The sequence below is a fragment of the Schistocerca cancellata genome, chromosome 9 (assembly GCF_023864275.1).
Source record: "Schistocerca cancellata isolate TAMUIC-IGC-003103 chromosome 9, iqSchCanc2.1, whole genome shotgun sequence".
NCBI lineage: Eukaryota > Metazoa > Arthropoda > Insecta > Orthoptera > Acrididae > Schistocerca > Schistocerca cancellata.
This window is the reverse complement of record NC_064634.1, coordinates 483,449,059-483,473,221: the sequence shown is the minus strand read 5'-3', so window position 1 is coordinate 483,473,221 and position 24,163 is coordinate 483,449,059. Positions and strand designations below refer to the sequence as shown.

General features: G+C 42.2%; 1 protein-coding gene across 1 annotated transcript in view; it reads right to left on the bottom strand.

Annotated features, from left to right (window-relative positions):
* Window positions 1–24,163, bottom strand: part of LOC126101511 (uncharacterized) — a 936,969-nt gene that overhangs the window by 385,535 nt on the left and 527,271 nt on the right. The window contains exon 5 of the mRNA XM_049912155.1: window positions 7,278–7,419. Coding sequence (XP_049768112.1) covers window positions 7,278–7,419 — 142 coding nt within the window. The remainder of the gene's footprint in view (window positions 1–7,277; window positions 7,420–24,163) is intronic.

The window sequence follows — 24,163 nt, the reverse complement described above, 5'->3', positions numbered from 1 at the left end:
GACCTAGCAAGGCGCCATAGCATTTGATAATTAATATTGTGAAGCCTGTACCGTAACGAGAGATGTTCACCAATTGTGGATTAAAGTTAAGTATTCTACCAGTTACTCTTGTTTTGCTAGTCTTATTTCTCTGACCTGTTCCAGACCTCACGCCAGCCTGCGTGAGCTTAATCGCGTGCCTTTCGGCTTCCTCAAAACTCCGTGAATTGGCTCCTGCCAATTCACAACATGGAGTAAATGTGAAGAAGGATTATATGATATGCTGTATGGAATGAATAATGTAATGAGTACAGAAAATGGATTGAGAGTAAATTGAAGGCAGACGAAAGTGATGAGAAGTAGCAGAAATGTAAACAACGAGAAACTTGACATCAGGATTGATGGTCACGAAGTAGGTGAAGTTAAGGAATTCTGCTACCTAGGCAGTGAAATAACTGATGACGGACAGAGCAAGGAGAACATAAAAAGCTATAAATGACAAAAAGGGCATTCCTGGCCAAGAGAAGTCTACTAGTATCAAACATAGGTCTTAATTTGAGGAAGAAATTTCTGAGAATGTACGTCTGGAGTACAGCATTGTATGGTAGTGAAACATGGACTGCGGAAAAATCTGAACAGATGAGAATCGAAGCATTTGAGATGTGGTGGTACAGAAGGATGTTGAAAATTAGGTGGACGGATAAGGTAAGGAATGAGGAGGTTCTGTGCAGAATAAGAGAGGAAAAGAATATGTGGAAAACAGTGATAAGGAGAAGGGGCACAATGATAGGACATCTCTTAAGACATGAGGGTATGACTGACATGTACTAGAGGGAGCTGTAGAGGGAAAAAACTGTAGAGCAAGACACAAATTGAAATACATCCGCCGGCCGGTGTGGCCGAGCGGTCCTAGGCGCTTCAGTCTGTAACCGCGTGACTTCTTCGGTCGCAGGTTCGAATCTTGCCTCGGGCATGGAGGTGTGTGATGTCCTTAGGTTAGTTAGGTTATGTTAAGTAGTTCCAAGTTCTAGAGGGACTAATGACCTCAGATGTCAAGTCCCACAGTGCTCAGAGCCATTTGAACCATTTTTTGAAATATATCAAGCAAATAATTGAGGACATAGGTTGCAAGTGCTATTCTGACACGAAGAGGTTAGCACGGGAGAGGAATTTGTGGCGGGCCACATTAAACCAGTCAGAAGACTGGTGATCCAAAAAAAGCAAAACCAAAAAATATCAGTCCTACTCCTGTGCTGCCGGAAACAGGCGTGCCTTTCCATTGCTGAGACCACTGTGTATGATCATGAGGGATGAGGTGTAGATCACAGGATGAGTCACCTGAAACATGAACATTCTACTGAAAAGGCTCAACACCAACGTGGAGCACATGCACCATGCTGTACCGCAGTCAAAATGCACACTGTCACTCCACCACCACCAGCAGTCAGGTCTTCCAACATCCAGAATCACTACACACCGTCACTGGTGAATGCCGTCCTGCAACACATCGGCTCTACTAGAACAGCCCAACACCAAAACACAATGTTCACTGGCTACACCGCCACCAATAGCAATGCCTTACCACTGCTATGTGTCAACTGCTGTGACCGCCACAGGAAAGAGGGTTGTATTGCACTGCAGCACGATTGTTCTACTGTAGTGGCCGCACGACAGCGTGGAGCTCTAATGCCACGCCATTCCATGGACTGTTGGCACAGTGCTGACAGAAGCCAGGTGTCCGCACTGTACAGATTGCTGTGCTTCACCACTGGCGTGTGTCGCCCTCTGACACAGTCCCTCTACTGCAAGAATACAGTACTACCAGGGGCATAAATGACATGCATCCATTAGATGAATCAGAGCACACACTTCTAAAAGAATAGCAGAAGCGATCCTCAAAATTAGTCGAGAATCAGTTACATCACTAAGTGATTCGATCACATGACATCAGGAGATGACTTCTGAAAAGCATTTGGCTCAGTATCTCGCCAACGTTTACTAACGATAGTAGGGTAAAAAGGGCTATGGACTGAAATTTGACACTAGAGAGAATTTCTTGTTAGGGAGGACGCAACACGTCATCTTGCACGGAGAGTCATTGACAGATGTAGAAGTGGCAGGGAAATGTGATGGGACATTAATTTCGTGCTGTACGATCACGAAATCAATGAATAAAAATTAGACTCAGCCACCTTATAAAAATGTCTTGGTGTAACAAATTGCGGTGATGTGAAAGAGAATGATGAAATAGGCTCAGTCGTAGTAAAGCAGGCGATGGATTTAGGTTGATGGGGAGGACACTGGGAAAATGCAGTACTTTTAACAGCGATTACTTACAAAACGCTCGTGAGACACGTTGCTCAAGTTTTTGAGATCCTTACAAAATAGGACTAACAGATATCGGAAGTACACAAAGAAGGGCAGCCGAAATAGTCAGAGACTGCGGCAGGCAGGACTATCTGAGCCACTGCAATCAGATATTTCACGTCATCAGATGGGCCACATGTTCCCGATAACAATCCAACCAACATCCACCACAGCTTGCCCTCCCCATTTCCTCTCCATTTACATAGTGTTCAAGGCGTTGTAGCCCATCTTCACATCCACCTAGCCCACCAGGCTCTGTGCAGAACAATATAGCACCTGGTGGAGACATAAAATGACAATGCATGCGATCTCCCCGAGTAGGTGGCTTGATCCCAGTGAGTCTTCAGCACGCACCCGGTAAGGCAGTCACGGAGATGTCGCCACCGTCGGAGGACTATTAGAGATGTTTAGAGGACACCCTTAGCCTTGCGCTTTTAATTCCTTGGCAAGAATCCCTGAACCCCTACCCCCACTGCGTGAACCTAAATTGCTCTGGAACCTAAAGTGATCTTCGTTAAGGTTGGTTTCTACCAGCCGTCTTTCCATTCTTTTATAAATAATTCATGTATTTTGCGTCCATAACATATTCAGATAATAGTTCTGTAATATTACACCTGTCGCACCTACATTCTTTGGAACTAGGTCTTTTACAATGATGAGCCAAAATATTATGACCAACTGCTTAATACCTTGTTCGTCCGTATTTGGAACATCACTGATTCTGCGTATCAGGGATCCGACAGGTAGTTGGTCGTTTTGTGGAGGTATGTATCACAGGTCATGTAATTTTGCGTAAATAACGAGCCGCTGATTGGCGTCTGCGGTGATGGTTCCCGATAGCGACTTATGTAGGTTCCATAGGATTTACATCAGGCTGATTGGCTCGCCGAGACATCAACGTGAGTTCACAACAATGCTCACCGAACCGTTGTAGCGCGGCTCTGACTCCAAGACAGGGACAGGCAGATGAGATCGTCGTCGGAGAAGACATCAAGCATGAAGGGATGCAAGTGGTTCGCATCTGTCAGCCCGTGTTCGATTACTGCCACAGGACCAATGCAAGCGCAGAAGAACGCCTCCCATAGCATAATGCTGCTCCCACCAACCTGTCAGTGGGGCACTGCACGTTTCGAGCCGCTGTTCACCACGGTGAACGCGGTTTGTGGAGATAGCCAGCGACCTACTGTAGCAGAAACGTTTCCATTGGTCGACAGTCGAAACCCGATGGCCGGCCGCGGTGGTCTAGCGGTTCTGGCGCTGCAGTCCGGAACCGCGGGACTGCTACGGTCGCAGGTTCGAATCCTGCCTGGGGCATGGGTGTGTGTGATGTCCTTAGGTTAGTTTATGAAACGTCCCCTTAGAACAATTGTACACGACTGTGCTTACCTGACACACAATATTTTTAGCGCAACGCAATCTGACTTTCAAAAATCCCTACAAAAGAATGGCCCTGACTAACATTAACCTATACCTTTCACAAATCACTTACCTCACAAAAATCTTCGTTACTCAAGCTACTGCAATACAGCGAGCGCCACTACTGCCAGCTAAATAAAAGATTCAAACTACGGAAGTCACTAACTACTGATAGGGATAGTTAGCAAATGAAAGATTTTAATAGAGAACAAACAATGTATTTACCTTAATAGTCATAATATATATAGCAGTTCATAATATCCAGTATAACAAATTTCAAAACTCCGCCATCTCTCTCCCCACATCCACCACTGCTGGCGGCTCACCTCCAACTGCGCAACGCTACGCGCTGTTCACATCCATCTGCCGCTGCCCAACACTACAATGGCAGACAACAATGCAAACTAGCCACAGACTGCACACAGCACAGCCAGTGATTTTCATACAGAGCGCTACGTAACGTTGCCAATAAGAAAACATAAACAGCCTGTAACACCACAGCTCTTATGCTGTATGAATTTATTTTGCTTTTGCTTTATTTAATGTCACATTCTTGATCGTCTGTGAATGTGTTCAAATCGATATCATAAAATTGTGTACCCTTTTCTTTATATAAACTTTGAAGTCATGTTTTGATTCTATGCAAAGTAGTGTATCTGTAATTTAAAGTTCTTTGTCCCATTTGGAGGGAACAGAACTTATTGTATATAATTGTAATTTTGTGTGAATAATTTTTTGTAGAAGTGTCAATATGTGAGAATGTTCTGTTTTAATTAATGTATTTGTTTGCTGTTATGTAAATTGCTGATCCTCACTTAGGGTTTTTAGTTATTTTGTATGTAAAAGGTGTAGTGGTTCCCCTCAGGAACGGAAATATGTAGCGCGCGCAAATTGTGGTTCGCATAGGTGGAAAAGGAGGAACTGATAGTCAGTCGAGACGAGCCACCAGACGGAAAGGAGCTACGAGTCTGGGCACTGCCACTATAAAGGTGCATATCATGCTGATTCAGAGAGAGGCTTTTCCTGCTTCTTTACAAGGCCTCGGATGGATGGACAAATAGCTGAAACTATTCTGGAATTTGTATGAATCATCGCCACGAAGAAATGACAGAGTCCAGCAATTCTGTCTGCGAATCCACCTACCAACATGCAGTTGCCACCACGTTGCGCAATCACTGTAACGTAATACTATATTGATGTACAGTGAAGGATCAGCCTAATGGATTTGTTAATGTGCTGAAATATAAGGTAATTCATATCGGAATTTATTTACCTAATACCTTGATTTTACTCCTCATCATAACACCTCTTAGGGTCCTCTCCGTTTGAAGAAAAGTGATTACCGAGTGTCCTTACTGAAAGTACGTTGAAGTCTAGAGCTTTGTTAAATAATGCCTCTTGAACTTATTAAAAAGATACTTAAAGCTAAAGTGGTAACAGAATGAGTTAAAGCAAATGTTATTTGTCCAATAATAATCTTTCTATTGAAACTGCTATTTAAAGTGCTGTTACTAACTTCAAACTTTAGGCTGAGTCTTATAAAGTAAATGATCACGTTGTTGTCGGTGGTAAATTCTAAAAGGTGAGTCAGTTTCTTGCAATTTTGTCAATATTGTGTTTCGTTGTAGTAAAAGTGAGAAAGCTGCAGTTATGAAACTTTTCATTCTCATGTATGCCAAGTGTTTGTCTCTCTTGTGTGCATATTAACAGTATAAAGACCACTCATTTTGTGTAAACCCTGAAAGTGATAGTGTTTTTCTGTATCTGTTATCATTTTGAAAATAGTTCCTACTGCTCTAACTGTTAGCTTCAATATTAAAACATATGTGTGTCAGAGTTCATTGCACTCGCGTGTGGCTAAGTCTAGGTTGTGTCTGTCGTGTTGTCCATTATAGTTACTTATACCTACTTTCATAAACGAGAATGTTAATCTTTCACTTGCCTAATTAGGCTGGCGACCGTTTCCCTTATTCTATAAACAGTATAACTAGGCAAAATTTTGTTTGTCACTATTCCAATATTAACGTAATTCTGACTTTCATTTCCGATAAGTCACTTCCATTAGGAACAATACGGTCAACTTAACAAAATTCCTCTCAGAGGGTAACACTGCTCTGTTGCTTTGTGCCATAGTTACTTTTACAAAATTGTTTTATGTTACAACCTGCTTCTGGCATTGAGGTTATGGTACAGTAGTTGGCAGACGGGGAGTGTTATAAGCCTACTTACAAGTTAGGTTTAAGTAGTTCTAAGTTCTAGGGGACTTATGACCTAAGATGTTGAGTCCCATAGTGCTCAGAGCCATTTGAACCATTTCTTTCGGAACCCGATGGTCCTGTGCCCACAGGTATCGTAACCGACGATGTCGCTGGGTCACATGTGAACACGCATGTGTGGTGAGCTGCGGAGCTCCTTGTACAGCAGTGTACGATGAACGTTGTGTTCCGAAACACTTGTGCGTGCACCAGCGTTATGTTCTTTCGGCAGAGATGCCGCAGGTCACCATCTATCCTACTTTACAGGGCATACAAGCCTTCAAATCCCATTCATAGACGTGCAACCATTTAGCACCTAGTGGTAGTTTTACTATCTTTCCACCTCTTTCTGTAGATGCTCACGACAGCAGCTCGTGACCATTCAGCCAACTTCGCCGTTTTCGTGATACTCGTTCACATGTTCTGCAAAATAATAATCTGATCTTTGTCAAAGATGCTTATCTCAATGGATTTCCCCGTTGGAACCCATATCTTCGCTATGGTGATCACCCGCGAACACACTCGTTCGAGATGATCGACGGATCTTCAGAAATTGAAGAAACGTCTTCAGCGTGTTCGTAGGCACAAAAATCTGAACGAACTTCTCCTTCTTCATGACAACGCAAGACCTCACACAAGTATCCGCACCCGAGAGGAGCTCACAAATCTTCAGTGGACTGTTCTTCCTCATGCACCCTACAGCCCCGATCTCGCACCGTCGGATTTCCATATGTTTGGCCCAATGAAGGACGCAATCCGTGGGAGGCACTACGCGGATGATGAAGAAGTTACTGATGCAGTACGACGTTGGCTCCGACATCGACCAGTGGAATGGTACCGTGCAGGCATACAGGCCCTCATTTCAAGGTGGCGTAAGGCCGTAGCATTGAATGGAGATTACGTTGAAAAATAGTGTTGTGTAGGTAAAAGATTGGGGAATAACCTGGTGTATTTCAATGCTGAATAAAACAACCCCTGTTTCAGAAAAAAATGTGTTGCATTACTTATTGAACTGCCCTGGTATTATTCTTAATGTCTGAGTGTTTTTGGTGTGATACATCATGTCGCCTATTACAGGTGCCTCGTTTCGGCTTCACTCTTTCAGTGCTCTGACAAATTCCTCTCTCATTTGCTAAAGATCTCATTTCTCTTTCTATACGGCTACTGACCCAGGAAAGTGCAGCGGAACAAAGATGGAATAGCGCAAAGACAGAGAAGAGAGGTTGTGATCGTGTACAGAGACGTGGCGCCGGCGCTCACCTGTGCCCTGCGCGGCGGCCACCATCATGGCCTTCACCTTGTCCAGACACTCGGACCAGCCGCCCCCGGGGTCCTGGAGGGACGGCTCCATGTCTGGCGAAGAGATGAGCTCCAGGTGGCTCTGCGCCTCCTGGAACACCTCCTGTGGGCAGAAATCCAGGCGGCTGCAGGCTGTCCACAATTACAAGGGAAGAGGCATAGTGAGTATCGTCATTACACGACTATGATAAGTTGCATTCGTCCGAGCAACTTCAAAATTCTCGATAGTAGATGCCTGAAGTTCTGGGTGAAGAAGGCAGCAAACTATTGTATGACAGCACTTTCCACAACTTTGCAAAATTCGTGGTTCCTATAATGAATGCTTATTCTGCAGCGGAGTAAGCGCAGACATGGAGCTACCTAGCAGATTCAAACTTTGTGCCGAACTGAGACTACAACCCAAAACCTTTGAATTTGTCGTGCAAGCGCTCTCCCGACTAAGCTACCCAGTCACGACTCATGTCCCGTCCTCCCAGCTTTAGTTCCGCCATTTCTTCATCCACTGCCTTTCAAACGTTACAGTAGTCCTCTGGAAACATCCGCCAGGCTGTCACTAAGTCACGTCTTCCCAATGTCCTTTCTTAGAGGAGTGCTGTCCTACACTAAGTCACGTCTTCCCAGTGTCCTTTCTTAAAGGAGTACTGTCCTGCACGTTTTGCATACCTTTTATAGGAAGATGAGGTACTGGTGGAAGTACACCTGTGATAGTGGGTTCTGAGTTGTTATTCCATAGCTTATCGGTACAGTACCTTCCTGCGAAACGCAAAGTTCCAGCACTTAGTTTTAACTTGCCAAGGACGTTCATGGATGCTGTCCGCCTCATTTGCTGCTCCGTTATGACCGCTCTTATAGATTTACAGTGCAGTTCAAGTCCATAAATTTCTCAAGCCAGTTTAAATGAAAGGGTGCCCCTCAACTTCCTCAAGTCACGCAGTCGTAGTCGGTGTAAAAAAGTCTGGTATTCGTAGATACGAAGAGCAAAGGGAAAGAAAAACGGTTGTTCAACAAGCAGATTCCCACAGTTTGTTTCAACGCAACTCTCAACTAAAATACCTTTTTCTTTAAAATGAAAAGATATTCTGCATATGCTCTGGCTCATACCACACCTTTCATTGTCCTATCATGACCTTGAGGTCGTACATGATTTACTTACGTACAGAAATCTGGTGGTTCTGTGCACAGGATAAGTTAAAAGTCGTCCATGGTCCATTATTGACTCCTCTTGGTCCATCGAAATAGCGAAACATGCAGGATTGATCAGGGGTCTGACACCCTTTTGGCGCACCAGTATGAAAAAATTATACCGTGGTCTACACACCAAATGGGTTCTAATCCCTTGGAGGACAGTAGTATTTCTCATCTCGTAGAATCAGGTGTACTGCCGGTGGTCCTCATTTTTGCAACACGATATTTCGACGTCGTAACTCGGCGTCTTCATCAGGTGTTTCCTGAGACTGGTTGACGAGCTGTTACCAGCAGACAAGGGGAACCCTACTGTCATACTGCTGAAGATTGACTATGACCAGAGGATCTGTCAACGTTTGGAGGACCCTGACCGGCCGGAGTGGCCGTGCGGTTCTAGGCGCTACAGTCTGGAGCCGAGCGACCGCTACGGTTGCAGGTTCGAATCCTGCCTCGGGCATGGACGTGAGTGATGTCCTTAGGTTAGTTAGGTTCTAGGCGACTGATGACCTCAGAAGTTAAGTCGCATAGTGCTCAGAGCCATTTGAACCAATTTGAGGACCCTGCTTATAATACATTACAGAATGACCCCACCGATAGAGTTGACAGGAAAACCCGGTCTCTTCTTAAGGAAACAGGATTGCCTGAGAAGGTTGTCAAACAACTAAGCGCTAAGGCACCAGAACAACCCATACTGTGGATTGCCCATGATCCATAAACAGGGTGTACCACTTCGCCCGATCGTCAGTAATATCGGCATCGGCGCAGCCACCTACCCTGCAGTCTCCTAACTTAAGAAGATGTTGTCACCATGTGTGAGGAAGTGTGTTCACCACATCCGCAACTCCTCGGACTTTGTGGAATGTCTCAACAACCTACGGATCTCGGACAGACATCATGGTCAGTTTTGATGTGGTGTCTCTATTCACCAGGGTACCACTTCAGGACACACTCGATATAATTAGTGAGAAATTTGAAGGAGCCTTGCTGCATCTTTTCAAGCACATTTTGACATCGACGTACTTACTTTGTGGAGGCCAGCTCTATGAGCAGACTGAATGAGTGGCCATGGGTAGCGCCTTATCTCCAGTAGTCGCGAATTTGTTTATGGAGAAATTAGAGGATGAGGCACTTACAACTGCTGCCTACCAGCCGACGTGTTTCTAGATCCGTTGATGACATGTTCGTCATCAAGCCACATGGCAAGAGAAGACTGGATGAGTTCCTGGACCATCTGAACACAAGACACCCCAATATCAAGTTCACCATGGAACTAGAGAGTGATGGTCAGTTCCCATTCCTCGATGTCCTGGTAAAGAGGAAGGCAGACGGCATCTTAGGCCACAGTGTGTACAGGAAACCAACACACACTGACTTACATCTACAGGCTGACAGCTGCCATCTCCCAATACAGAAGCATGGAGTGCTGAGAACACTCGTACACCGAGCCAAAACAGTCTCTGACCCAGAGAGCCTGACAGCGGAATTAGAACATCTAAAAAGTGTGTTTACAGACAACGGATACTCCACCAGGGACATCCGCGCTCCATCCCACCAGACTAGCTGAGGCCACAGGAGAGGAGCAGGAAGAAGAGACCAGGAAAGTAGCCTTTCTACTGTATGCTGGGTCTATATCTGCCAAGATCAGCAGAATCTAGAAGAAAATATCAAGAGTTTGTTCTGCCTACCAAAGAAGATAGGGACACTCCTTGTAACTATCAAGGATGATTTGGGGTTAAGGAAACCTCGTGTCTACCATATACCATGTGAAGGTGAGATGTGTTACATCGGTGAGACTACAGCAACAGTTGAAATAAGATGTAAAGAACACCAGAGACATACTAGGCTACGATAAGTAACTAAATCTGCAATAGCAGAACATTGCCTGGATTATGACAAAACCAGGATCCTGACTCAGACCCACCAAAATGGCTCTGAGCACTATGGGACTTAACTACTGTGGTCATCAGTCCCCTAGAACTTAGAACTACTTAAACCTAACTAACCTAAGGACATCACACACATGCATGCCCGAGGCAGGATTCGAACCTGCGACCGTAGCAGTCCCGCGGTTCCGGACTGAGCGCCTTAACCGCGAGACCATCGCGGCCGGCTCAGACCCACCGATTCTGGACTAGTGTCATTAATGAATTGATTGAAATCAAGATGAGAACTTGATCAACCGGGAAGCAGGATATCAGCTTAGCACTGCGTGGAATCCTGCTTTGGAACTACTACAGAAACAACGGTAGAAAGTTCCCTCCTCCAGGAATGAACTACAGATGTCCAAGACCGTAAGTAACGGAACAGAACGGCATATGCGATACCAGGCGGCAGCAACCTCCTTGGAGGATGGCCATCATAATAAGCAGCTCCAACAGCAGCCGAATGCTCACAGGCGCCTACCGGGTGCAGAAGGCCAGGAGAATGTCTCTGCCACGAGAGAAACTCGCCGCGTTCGCGGACAGTATAAGGAACCTCAACAGAGCCGTGATAGTGCTAGGATGGCACCTATCGGGCGCGGAGCCAATACGGAACGCCTTGGGGTGTCCGCTACCCCAGAAGACAGCCGCGACGGGCGCGGACGGAAGATGGAGCGCCTAGAGACTGATACCACCACCAGAAATGGCCACAAAGGGCGCGGACGGCATAGGGAGCGCCACACACCGCCCAGGCATGGGACAAAGTCAGCTCGTCAACCAGTCTCCGGGAACACCTGATGAAGACGCCGAGTTACGACGTCGAAATATCGTGTTGGGAAGACGCGGACCACCGGCAGTACACCCGATTCTACGAGATGACGATATGACAACAATTCGCCGGGAAAGTCTTCGAAATTATGTAGTAGTATTTCTGTCTTTTTTGTTAATTTCCATTTTGTGTTCTTCTCTTAGTACATAATCCGTATCTTGTTGTTGTTTTTTTGGGGGAAGAGACCAAACAGCGAGGTCATCGGTCTCATCGGATTAGGGAAGGACAGGAAAGGAAGTTGGCCGTGTCCTTTCAAAGGAACCATCCCGGCATTTGCCTGGAGCGATTTAGGGAAATCGTCACGGAAAACCTAAATCAGGATGGCCGGACGCGGGATCGAACCGTTGTCCTCCCGAATGCGAGTCCAGTGTGCTAACCACTGCGCCACCTCGCTCGGTAAATCCGTATCTCCTGAGCTTCTTTGGCGGTTTCTTTCATCAGGGGCCATTACAGCTATGCTATTCGCAAATGTAAGCAACTGTATTCTTTCTCAATTTGTTCCGATATCTTTACAGTAATCTGTGCCCACGGATAAAGATACTTTAAATTCTTGCCTAATTCTAGCTTCCTTTTCCGTATTACTTATTTATCTCTGCTATTGCTGTTTGGCGTGTATATAGTTCTGGAATTATTCTTCACTATCTAGATTATAGAGTAATTATTTCAGAATTATCATTATTCTCAGGTATTACTACGTCGAAAAACAGATAAGGCATTGCAAATCGTTTTTAACAGAGCACCAGTCAGGTAAGTGGTGAAATAATAGGGACGATGGGAGCTAGATAATGATAAGCGAATTTAAGTAAATTTTACAGTCGTAAAACATGAAGCTTCAAAAAATTTTGTATTTCAGCTGAGGCAGAGAAGAGGTATGTTTACTGGATTGTGAGATACTACATATCTTAAAGTACTGTTGTCACATGACATAAATATTTTTAACTACTGTTCGTAGTGAAAAACAATATTAAGTACAAGGAATACATATTATCTCGTGCCTTGACATTGAATATCACCAGAATTTCAGTCCTAACGTTTGGCTTCACTGATCACTTTTTACGTTGCTCACAAGGTAACACAAGATGTTGGACTCGATACAGTCGGGAATAAGTAATGTCGATGTACCGCAGAAATACGGAGAAGGAGGTCCACGAGGTCAGACAATGTCTTTTGGCACCGAGGAGTAGGCCTACGACATTTTAGTGTTAATCTTATAATCCACGATGTCCGTATACGACGGCTACGCTTCTTGACGCTAATTTCACAGAATCCTCGGTGAATAGTACGCTCCATAATAACAGAACTGGGATCTGCGACCATAAATTTGAACACTACAGCTTTTGAAAAGTTAACCAGGTACCGATAAATTACTGTATTTCTTTTTGTTGTGTTAGGAGTTACGTTTTCCTCCTTACAAACGAAAAGAATGTCGAAGTTTTTAATAGCATCAACTTACGAAACTAAACTGAAAAATACAGTAATTTAACAACAATATGATGGCAAACAACTGTAACTCTTACAGTAAGCAGCTAATGTGCCTGTAACGGAACTGAAATGAGGGTGGGCTGACAGTAATTTGGAGCCCGCGCGTCGGAAACGGGCGCGCTTGTGTGAGACTGCCAGGGAGTGTACCCTTATGCCATCTATTGGCGAAACTGGGAATTAGCGCTGTCAGACAATGCACTAAGCTCTCAGAGTCAAATGTATTCTTTTTCTTGGTAATTATGTTATTACTGTATAATTTAATGTTGTAAAACGCTAGTAGTAAATTATTATGACTGGTATGAACTCCAGGGTAATAAATATAAATATTCTTAAATACTAAATGATTTCGGTAAAAAGGTGGTAGGGGAACGCCCCCACTCTTGGTGATACGAGCGTAGCTAGGGGTAGCTGGAGACACAGGGACTGAACAATGGAATGGCCTGGGGAGTGTTGACGTGATCGGACGTGCGTAACTGTGCTCACGCAAAAGTGATTGTGCAACAGCGAAGAGGCGAATATCGTCGCCTTTTTTGGAGTAAAATGCGACGAATGGTTGTTGAAGCCGCCTCTATGCCACTGGGGCTGATTGTAAGAGTTCCTGTGCCCAGATTTTATGGCGGACGTGCAGTAGCTTATACGAGTGCTACAGCTCATAGTTCCAGCCGCCATTAAGGGCATGAGGCGTGAAGAGCTGCGTTAGTCACATGCATCTCACCACCAGCACCAACACGTCTACCCAAGGCAAGACTGCTTGCAATTGTTAAGTCGAACATTGTATACATGTTAAAGGAGAATACCAGTTTTCTTTTATGCAAGTGCAGAGGACAGAATATAGTAATGAGTAAAATTACGACGCATGTTGTTCATTGTAAAGTGTAGTAACCTCAAACATAGTATAGTGAAATCAGACTGAGGCCACCATCGCCTCTTTCATTTACAATTCTTTTGGTTGTAGAATACTTTAGCGTATAAGAATGTTGAAAAGAGCAATGGTCACACCAGAATGAGTCGCCTATTTACAGTTACTTAAATTTTTCTGAGCAACCTTTCAAGTAAAGTCACCTAACTAATTCTGTATCAATGGTCCAAAGAGTAATATCCAAAATCATTAAATAAGTTGAAGGATAGAATTTTGTTAACCGAAGTTGCATAAACTGTCTTGGTAGTAATTACCAAGCCACCTCACAGAAATTGAGAGAGTATTTGCTTTGTAGAATCATCTAGAATGATCAGAAATAGTAATATTCAGAATTAAGTTTAAATTCAACTCAAGCCATTTCACTTTGAAACGAGCCCAAAAAAATTGATTTATTCTTTTGCTCCTTCAGAGCTGGCGACCGTAGTTATAAGTATTTTCAGGAGGATTCGACGGTAAGTCTGCTGCTCTCGTCGTGCTGATAGGATTATCCACTGCTGCTAGCAGTGGTGATTGGATACATAAGTTCACTACCAAGTTAAGTGGGTCAGGTAGGCAGTGTTATCGTGTGAACTGTAGGGCACTGTAGGCCGTGGATCGAACCTGTTCAATCATCACAGCTCTTAGGGAAATAGTCCGGTTAGGAGAGTACTAATCATTAGGTAAATACTGGCGAGTAACGGTCAAAAATGTATACGCAAGTGAATTTAGCAAGGTCCACGTAGCACCTAGTTAATGTGGTGCAATGGCGAGGGTAGGAGTGGAGTAAAAGTGAGCTGAGCTTGTGGCAGCTGTGCTGGACTCAAATATTAACTACGTGAATTCACTACTGCCTCTTACCATTGGGACTGAGCTATTTACAGTTAAAATACGTAGCAGTAAGCGCAAAGGCGTGACAGCTACAAGTCCGTATTGGTTTTATACATACGGAATTGGGAAGTGGGTCATTCCGTCAGTGGAGGGGGTTAAAACAACCGAGTCAGTGGAGAACATACCCCATTTACTGATGGAAAGATTCAGCGGTTCGGTCGCATGTGGCGACCGTGACAGGACTAACTAAGTTTGTAGAATAATGGCTGCAATAAAAGTGTTTTATATAAACTTGTAGTTTCAAGAAAATTTTAAATTTGAAAGTCTGTTGTAGACAAATATACCACAATTGGTAAGTTCAAGACGACAACCTGCAAAGCAGCAAAAGAAAGTCCAATAGTAGGAGTTAAACAAGTAATACTTGGTTTAATAAACATTTCTATTAGGCACGAAATACAGCAGAATAAGATGGAGTCGAATAGTAACAAGCAAGACGAAAACACTACAAGGTCAGACCCAGAATTAGGGACCATAGATACTGTTGTAGGGTTGGAAAATCTTATAGATGAATCCACACCCATAAGACAGGAGGAACGGGAAGTGAAACCAAAGGTAGTGAAAATTGAACCCAATGTATCTGTGGATGTAAGTCACAAGGGAGAGGATATGGAATTAATAAGTTTGTTAAATAGGATGATGGCGCAAATTCGAGAAGGGAATGCTAGTTTGAAAGCAGAAATGGCTAGTCATATATCCCAATTGGATGAAAACCTATCTGGTAAAATAAAAGCCAATTTAGATATTTTGAATACGCAAAGCCAACGTATCACAGAGGTAAACAAATTAGTAAATAGCATTAGGGCTGAAATAACAAATGTTCAGAGAAAAGTCACAGAAATAGAGAAAAGATTTGATACCGAAATTCAGAGAATAGAGAAATCAGTGGAACCTTTGGTTAGTGAAAAATTAGAACCGATAATTGAAAGTAAATTACAGGTGATAGTACCAGTTCTAAAGAAAGAGATTGTTAAAGAAACGGCAGCTGATATTGAAACACTGCGCAATACCATGTTGAGTTTTGATGCATGTGTGCAGGAGCAGGAAAATACACTGCGTATTGAGATAAAATTATTAAGTCAGCAAGTTCAGAATCAGACGTTTCTTAACTGTAGTGGTATCCCATTGGTAATGCAAAAATCGGAAATACTGAGTAGGGAGGAAAAATACGATCCTCAAAAGAAACAAGGTGGATGGCATCCAATGGATTTTATAAAAAATTGTGAACGTGTCTTACCAACAGACATGTCGGATAAAGAAAAAATTAATTTAGTAATAGACGCTTTAGCAGGTCATGCTAAACGTTGGGGATTGAATTTGGATATCGACAATTTGAAGTTTACAGACTTCAAAGAAAAGTTCCTTGAGGAATTCTGGAGCACACAACAGAGAGATAGGTTGTGGAGAGAATTCGGTGTCGCCAGAATGCCAGAACATGGGCGTGGGCTCATGAAAGAATACTGTGAAGGATGGTTCAAGCGTTTGGAGTATCTTAAAGATCGTAGATCAGAATCGGAGATAGTGTGGGAGTTGTGGAAAAAGCTACCTGACGATTCAAAGCGTTATGTAGGAGGCACTCATCGAACATTCGATGAATTTTTAGAAAAAATCGAGAATGAAGATAGGTGGCGTGAAACTAGAGAGTTTCGAGGTTTCATAAACCAGAATGGAATAGTAAAAGGGGGTAGGAATGAACCGCAAATTAACATGATGAGAGGAAGAGGTCAAGAAGGTAACTCTCAGCGAGGGAGAGGACACTATCAGGGAAACAGGATGCATTATCAAAATCAGGAAAACTAAATACCGCGCAGGTCAAAGGCCTAACGCGCGCGGAAAGAAAGAAATGGCCCAAATATAGGGAAGATCGGAGTAGGCAGTACTATAGTAGGATAGTGCGTCGTTCGCCTGAAGAGCAGTTACATAAACGAAACTTTGCGAAGTATAATGCAGGGATACAAACAGAGGAGAGAGAGCAGGGAGGAATTATTAAGGGAAATGAAGTAGGAAAAGAATATCGGTCGGATGTGAAGGCTCACGTGAATGAAAGAAGTACAATTCGCGGTCAGAGTGACGAATTGATGAAGGAAGAGTCAGAGAAGGCGTTGTTTGTCGGTAGGGATGGCAACTGTGCAGAGAGGCAGGGGCAAGGGAGGAGTGATGTGACTTATGGTAAAAGGTTCGTACGAATAGTCGACGAATCGCATCGAGAAGTAATTAAAGAGGAAAGGGTGGATAAGAAAAAAGGGGCATAGTGCAGAGACGCATGCCGATTCAGAAATTACCTCGTATGCAGAATATATACATCAGCTCAAAAGCCAGCCAGCACAATTAGAAAGATCTTCCACTCAAGTGATTAATTTGGACCCGAATATGACAGTGTTAGAGAGCCATACCGATTATGATGTGTACCTAGTGACAGCAAGAGTACATGACTGTGATGAAGATTCTTTTAAAGAAATTAGAGAAAGTGTATCTAACCAAGAGAAAGAGTGTTGTGATCCCTGTAGTACTGAAGCAAATGAGTTGAGTGAGACTGGAATTCCATTAGTAGGGGAAAATAATGAAAGTAAGAGTGGCGAATGCACTATCCAACAAAGGGAAAGTATTGAAATGGATTATAATTTGCGAGAATTATTTGAACCCGAAGAAGGTCATATTTCTAAGGAGGAGGAATCATCGTCAGAATCATCAGAAAGCATCCAGGGAGAAAAAGCAATAGAGGAAGTTTCCGATTCCGCAACCGAGAGTTCGGGCATGACAGATTCTAATGAGAACGTGATGGCATTAAAGAGCCTAGACGAAGGACTATTGGAGAAAGTGGTGAAAGAATTTAGGATGAAAAGGAGAAAGCAACCTCCGGATGGAATGGTCAGTATAAAAACCGGAAAAATAATATGGCAAGACTTGGCGGTGGAAAAGGATTTATTATGGGAAGATAAAGAAAGTATGAAAGAGGAAAATAGGATGCAAACAATCCTACCTATTAATGTATGTGGGTACGATTTATATGTATTGTTGGATACGGGTGCTCAAATAAGTGCTATTTCGTACGCATTTTTTGAGATGATCAAAGAGCAACGAGGAGTAGTCATGATGCCAGTAACAGGTGTTAAAGTGATAGGGGTGACAGGGAAATGTAGTAAACCTGTTAAACATCAAGTGATGATGGAATTTAAGATAAAAAACAAGCTATTTTCTAATGCATTTTTAGTAGTTCCAGAGCTCAGTGCCGAGATCATTTTAGGCATTGACTGGTTAATAAAACAAAAAGTAATTATAGATTGTGACAAAGGGATAATAGTTTGTAAAGTTGATAGTGCGGTATTAGAAATACCATTTGAATCATCTAGAGTAATGGAAGAGAACCAGCTGAGATGGGTAGAATTTAGAGATGATCATGATTCAGGAATAGGTAAAAAATTCGATTGGTTTCTGGTGAGGCAGATAGATGAAGATGGAAATAAGGAGACACTCCTTCGAAATGTAGTGGATAAAACGGAAGGACTATCTGATGCCCAAAGGGAGGATCTATGGCAAATTCTGAAAGAAAATCAGGAGGTATTTTCGGACAAACCGGGACGAGTGATAAATTATGAGTACTGCATGGAGGTAGAGGAACATGAACCTTTCTTTAAACCACCATATAATGTACCCTTGTCTAAGAAAGAAGCAGTTCAAAAAGAAATAGATAAAATGGTTTCATGTGGGGTCATTGAAAGGAGTTCTAGCCCATATAATAACCCATTGGTGACAGTAGGTAAGAAGGATGGAAGTGTACGAATAGTGATAGATGCTCGTACTCTGAATAAAGTAATGAAGAGGGAGTTGGATCGTCCAGAGAACATAGATAATTTATTGCAGAAGTTTAATGGTGTAAAGTACATGACTAGTTTAGACCTAACGGCACGATACTGGCAAATCCCATTAAGTGAGGAGTCTAGGAAGTACACGGCATTTTTATTCAATGGCAAATGCTACCATTACACAGTGGTACCATTTGGCCTAAATACTTCCGTTTCAGTGTTCATTCGGGCTTTAGACAAAATTTTAGGGAGTGAACTTAGTTCGCTAATCACGGTTTACGTAGATGATTTGTTAATTGCTACAAGGACATGGGAAGAGCACATGGAGTTATGCGACAGGGTGTTCAAAGCTTTAATTAAAGGAGGAATGACCCTGAACCTGAAAAAATGCGAGTTTGTGAAGAAAGAAATAAAGTTTTTAGGTCACATAGTAACACCAGAGGGAATTGAAAAGGATCCCAACAAAGTCAAAGCAATAAGAAATTGTCCGGCTCCCAAGAATAAAAAACAACTAAAGTCGTTTATAGGACTTTGTTCCTTTTATCGTAAGTATGTGGATGATCAGGTGTTCAATAGCGCACATCTGAACAACCTACTTAAGAAGAACAGTGTGTATATATGGACTGAGGAATGTGAAACAGCATTCAACCGGCTAAAAGACAATTTGGCTAAAAACATAAAGTTATGGCACCCTGACCTGTGTGAACCATTCCACATGGCAACAGATAGTTCAGATTATGGATTGGGAGTATCCATATTTCAGGAGGTAATGATAGATGGGGAAAAAACTCATAGACAAATAGCATTTGCGAGTAGAACCATGTCTAAGTACGAAAGAAACTATACAGTTTCAGAGAAGGAGGCTTTAGCTATAGTATGGGGTTTTAGGAAATTTCAACTTTTCTTATGGGTACATAAGACTGTGGTCCATACAGACCACAAAGCTTTAATATTTTTGAAGGACTGCAGATTGTTACATAACAGGTTGACCAGATGGGCGCTGTTTTTACAACAATTTGATATAGAGATCAAGTATGTTAAAGGGAAAGAACATGCAGTACCAGATGCTTTGTCGAGATTACCGGAAGGAGGTGAGACACTAGAAAGTGTAAAGAATAGGGAAGATGTTTTTGAGGTGAATTACTTCAAAAAAGCGGAAGGAAGAGAAAAAATTAGGGAAATATGTCGGAATATGCGAAGATATCAAAGTGATGATGATGCACTCAAGTCGGTAAAGGTCAAGTTTGACAATCCAGACACAACTAACATAAGGGCTTCATATAAAATACATAAAGGTGTACTGTATCTTCAAAGATTAAATAATCCAGGGAAGTGGAGAGTATGTTGGCCGGAACAACACACTGAAGTGCTGATAGATTATGTTCACTTGGCATATGGCCATTATGGTGCACGGAAGGGTACCGATAAGTTAGATGAATGCATTACCTTTAACAACATGGCACGAAGGGTAGCACAGAGGATAAGATCTTGTGATCTATGCCAAAAGGCGAAAGTAACAAATGCAACTAATCAAGGGCCCATGTAATCAATAAAACCTGATGAAGTATTAGAAATAGTAGCAGTAGATATCTTTGGACCATTACCGAAAACCATGGGGGGGTTTTGTGTACATATTTGTAGCAGTTGAACTTTTCTCAAAGTATATAAAGCTTTATCCCTTGAGAAAAGCTACTGCCAGAGCTGTGTATGATAAAATGGTGTGTGATTATTTTGTGAAAGTAGGGAAGCCAAAGAGAATACTATCAGATAATGGTGTTCAGTTTTGCTCAAAAACGTGGAAGGATGGGATAACTGAGAAACAGGTAGAAGTGGTACATATCTCAGCTTATCACCCATCAAGCAATCCAGCAGAAAGATATATGCGTGAGATAGGTCGGTTATTTAGGACGTACTGCCATAGTAACCACAAGAAGTGGGGCATGTATGTGAGTGAATTCGAAGAAATCATGAATTCATTAACAAACGAGAGCACTGGATTTACTCCAGAAGAAATCCTGAAAAAGACAAGAAGTAAAAGTCTAGTAGAAGACCTACTAGAATTTCCAAATAGAGTTGAATTAGATTATGATAGTAAAAAGAACTTAGTAAAAGACAAGATGAGAAAACAAGCAGATGCGAGAATTCGTCATCACGACGAAAAGTAAGGAATCCCAAATTCAAAATAGGTGATCTCGTTCTTGTAAAAACACATGAAAAGTCAAGTGAAATTAATAACGAGATCAGCAAATTTAAATATATATATAATGGACCATTTAAAATAGTGTCCATACCCAATGTGAATGTCTATTATTTAGAGTACCCATTAACAGGCAAACGCCTGGGAGTAAGAAACATAGTGGATCTCAAAAGGTATGAACCACGAATTCTACCAGATTGAAAATAAATATATAAATAAATATTAAAGTAAACCAATATGTAAATAGTTGTGTTTCTTTTGTTCTATGTGAAAGGTAAATGCTCACTAAAATATATTGCAGTATTCTAATGAAACTTCTAGTTTAAGTAGAGACTAAACGGACTGGGAAAGACTGAGCTTCTAAGAAAGCCTTAATAGATGTGTAAATAAGTGTTGTGGAAGAGGTAGAAAAGTGAGGAGGTAAAGTGAAAAGGACGGGCTACAAAGTAATAGGCGCATAACGTGTGTTTTACTTGCCTGAGATAAAAGAAGTGTATTTAAAACTTTGTAAAAAAAAAAAAAAGATGTTTAAAGTGTACTGTGTTTAGGAGTAAGAAAATTGGAAAGAATATATGTAAATCATTTATGTAATGTTTAGCAGGAAAGAGAGAAAGAATTGGTGTTTAATTTTAAATATGTAATATAAGTATCGAGGTGTATCAGTAAGAAAGGGAAAACCCTTGGTAAAAAGCTTATCGAACATTTCAGATTCATTATAAGAGAGACTTCTTATTGAATTATCACTGTAAAATACTTCAATAAGAAGTGGGGCATGTGTAACGGAACTGAAATGAGGGTGGGCTGACAGTAATTTGGAGCCCGCGCGTCGGAAACGGGCGCGCTTGTGTGAGACTGCCAGGGAGTGTACCCTGATGCCATCTATTGGCGAAACTGGGAATTAGCGCTGTCAGACAATGCACTAAGCTCTCAGAGTCAAATGTATTCTTTTTCTTGGTAATTATGTTATTACTGTATAATTTAATGTTGTAAAACGCTAGTAGTAAATTATTATGACTGGTATGAACTCCAGGGTAATAAATATAAATATTCTTAAATACTAAATGATTTCGGTAAAAAGGTGGTAGGGGAACGCCCCCACTCTTGGTGATACGAGCGTAGCTAGGGGTAGCTGGAGACACAGGGACTGAACAATGGAATGGCCTGGGGAGTGTTGACGTGATCGGACGTGCGTAACTGTGCTCACGCAAAAGTGATTGTGCAACAGCGAAGAGGCGAATATCGTCGCCTTTTTTGGAGTAAAATGCGACGAATGGTTGTTGAAGCCGCCTCTATGCCACTGGGGCTGATTGTAAGAGTTCCTGTGCCCAGATTTTATGGCGGACGTGCAGTAGCTTATACGAGTGCTACAGCTCATAGTTCCAGCCGCCATTAAGGGCATGAGGCGTGAAGAGCTGCGTTAGTCACATGCATCTCACCACCAGCACCGACACGTCTACCCAAGGCAAGACTGCTTGCAATTGTTAAGTCGAACATTGTATACATGTTAAAGGAGAATACCAGTTTTCTTTTATGCAAGTGCAGAGGACAGAATATAGTAATGAGTAAAATTACGATGCATGTTGTTCATTGTAAAGTGTAGTAACCTCAAACATAGTATAGTGAAATCAGACTGAGGCCACCATCGCCTCTTTCATTTACAATTCTTTTGGTTGTAGAATACTTTAGCGTATAAGAATGTTGAAAAGAGCAATGGTCACACCAGAATGAGTCGCCTATTTACAGTTACTTAAATTTTTCTGAGCAACCTTTCAAGTAAAGTCACCTAACTAATTCTGTATCAATGGTCCAAAGAGTAATATCCAAAATCATTAAATAAGTTGAAGGATAGAATTTTGTTAACCGAAGTTGCATAAACTGTCTTGGTAGTAATTACCAAGCCACCTCACAGAAATTGAGAGAGTATTTGCTTTGTAGAATCATCTAGAATGATCAGAAATAGTAATATTCAGAATTAAGTTTAAATTCAACTCAAGCCATTTCACTTTGAAACGAGCCCAAAAAAATTGATTTATTCTTTTGCTCCTTCAGAGCTGGCGACCGTAGTTATAAGTATTTTCAGGAGGATTCGACGGTAAGCCTGCTGCTCTCGTCGTGCTGATAGGATTATCCACTGCTGCTAGCAGTGGTGATTGGATACATAAGTTCACTACCAAGTTAAGTGGGTCAGGTAGGCAGTGTTACCGTGTGAACTGTAGGGCACTGTAGGCCGTGGATCGAACCCGTTCAATCATCACAGCTCTTAGGGAAATAGTCCGGTTAGGAGTGTACTAATCATTAGGTAAATACTGGCGAGTAACGGTCAAAAATGTATACGCAAGTGAATTTAGCAAGGTCCACGTAGCACCTAGTTAATGTGGTGCAATGGCGAAGGTAGGAGTGGAGTAAAAGTGAGCTGAGCTTGTGGCAGCTGTGCTGGACTCAAATATTAACTACGTGAATTCACTACTGCCTCTTACCATTGGGACTGAGCTATTTACAGTTAAAATACGTAGCAGTAAGCGCAAAGGCGTGACAGCTACAAGTCCGTATTGGTTTTGTACATACGGAATTGGGAAGTGGGTCATTCCGTCAGTGGAGGGGGTTAAAACAACCGAGTCAGTGGAGAACATACCCCATTTACTGATGGAAAGATTCAGCGGTTCGGTCGCATGCCCATCACAAGTTTGACGATGGTTTATAGTCAACGGGCTCAGAAAAATATCTTAGAAACTGTATCGTAGTTACGGTTACGTTAAATACTGGCTGGGGTACCCGGCTTCGCTCAGAGAGCTGACATGAGATTGTGTTGCAGTTGGAATAAAACGATAAACTTTAAAGTATAAGAGGTAAAAAAATTATTGAAAACAAATGCTAACTATTTACAATAGTTGTTTATAAACAACACTTTTCAATTTGTTATCCGGACATATATGTACAAATTTCTCGAATTTCCTACACGATAACAAGCTTTGTATAGTTGACCGTCAGAGAAGCAGGGGTCTTTGAGGCTACTGGCGCAATATTTTAAAGTTTGTCCTTGAGCTTTGTTAATTCTAAAATTATAGGCTAATTTGATTGGAAACCGCAGTCTTTTAAACTGAAATGGCAGTTCAGTAGACACCTGTGGCATTCTCGACATAAATAGTGTGTGTTTTCTGTACTTTCCAGTCATAAAGTCGGCTTCGATGCTGTTATACCATAGCTATTTGACTATCATCCTTGTTCCATTACAAAGTTTTGGTGAGTTAAGACTTCTGAGTAGCATGATCGCAAATCCAAATTTGTGTAACGCAAGGCCTGGTATGTGTAAGGAGTCTAGAAATTCTGTAGGGACGCTCACACTTTCATCAACGATCATCGATCGATTTGTGTATTCTCTCTTCACCGACAATTTTCTTTCGAATATTGAAACCGATATCGTTGAGAATATTATTTTTAGTTTCCAAAATTGCCCTTTCAAGTAACCAGCGCAGATTGGTATAGTTGTGAACAATGTTTGGCTAAATTTGATCGGTGAGCTCGTTTTCTGTAGTAGCTGTGTCGAGAAATCGCTGTGGAGTTTAATGGGGGCGGTCGCCTGGTCAGTAGATATGTGCCTTCGCGTATTTGTGAAAGTTGGTGATGAAAAGCGCTGTTGTTTCGTCTTTGG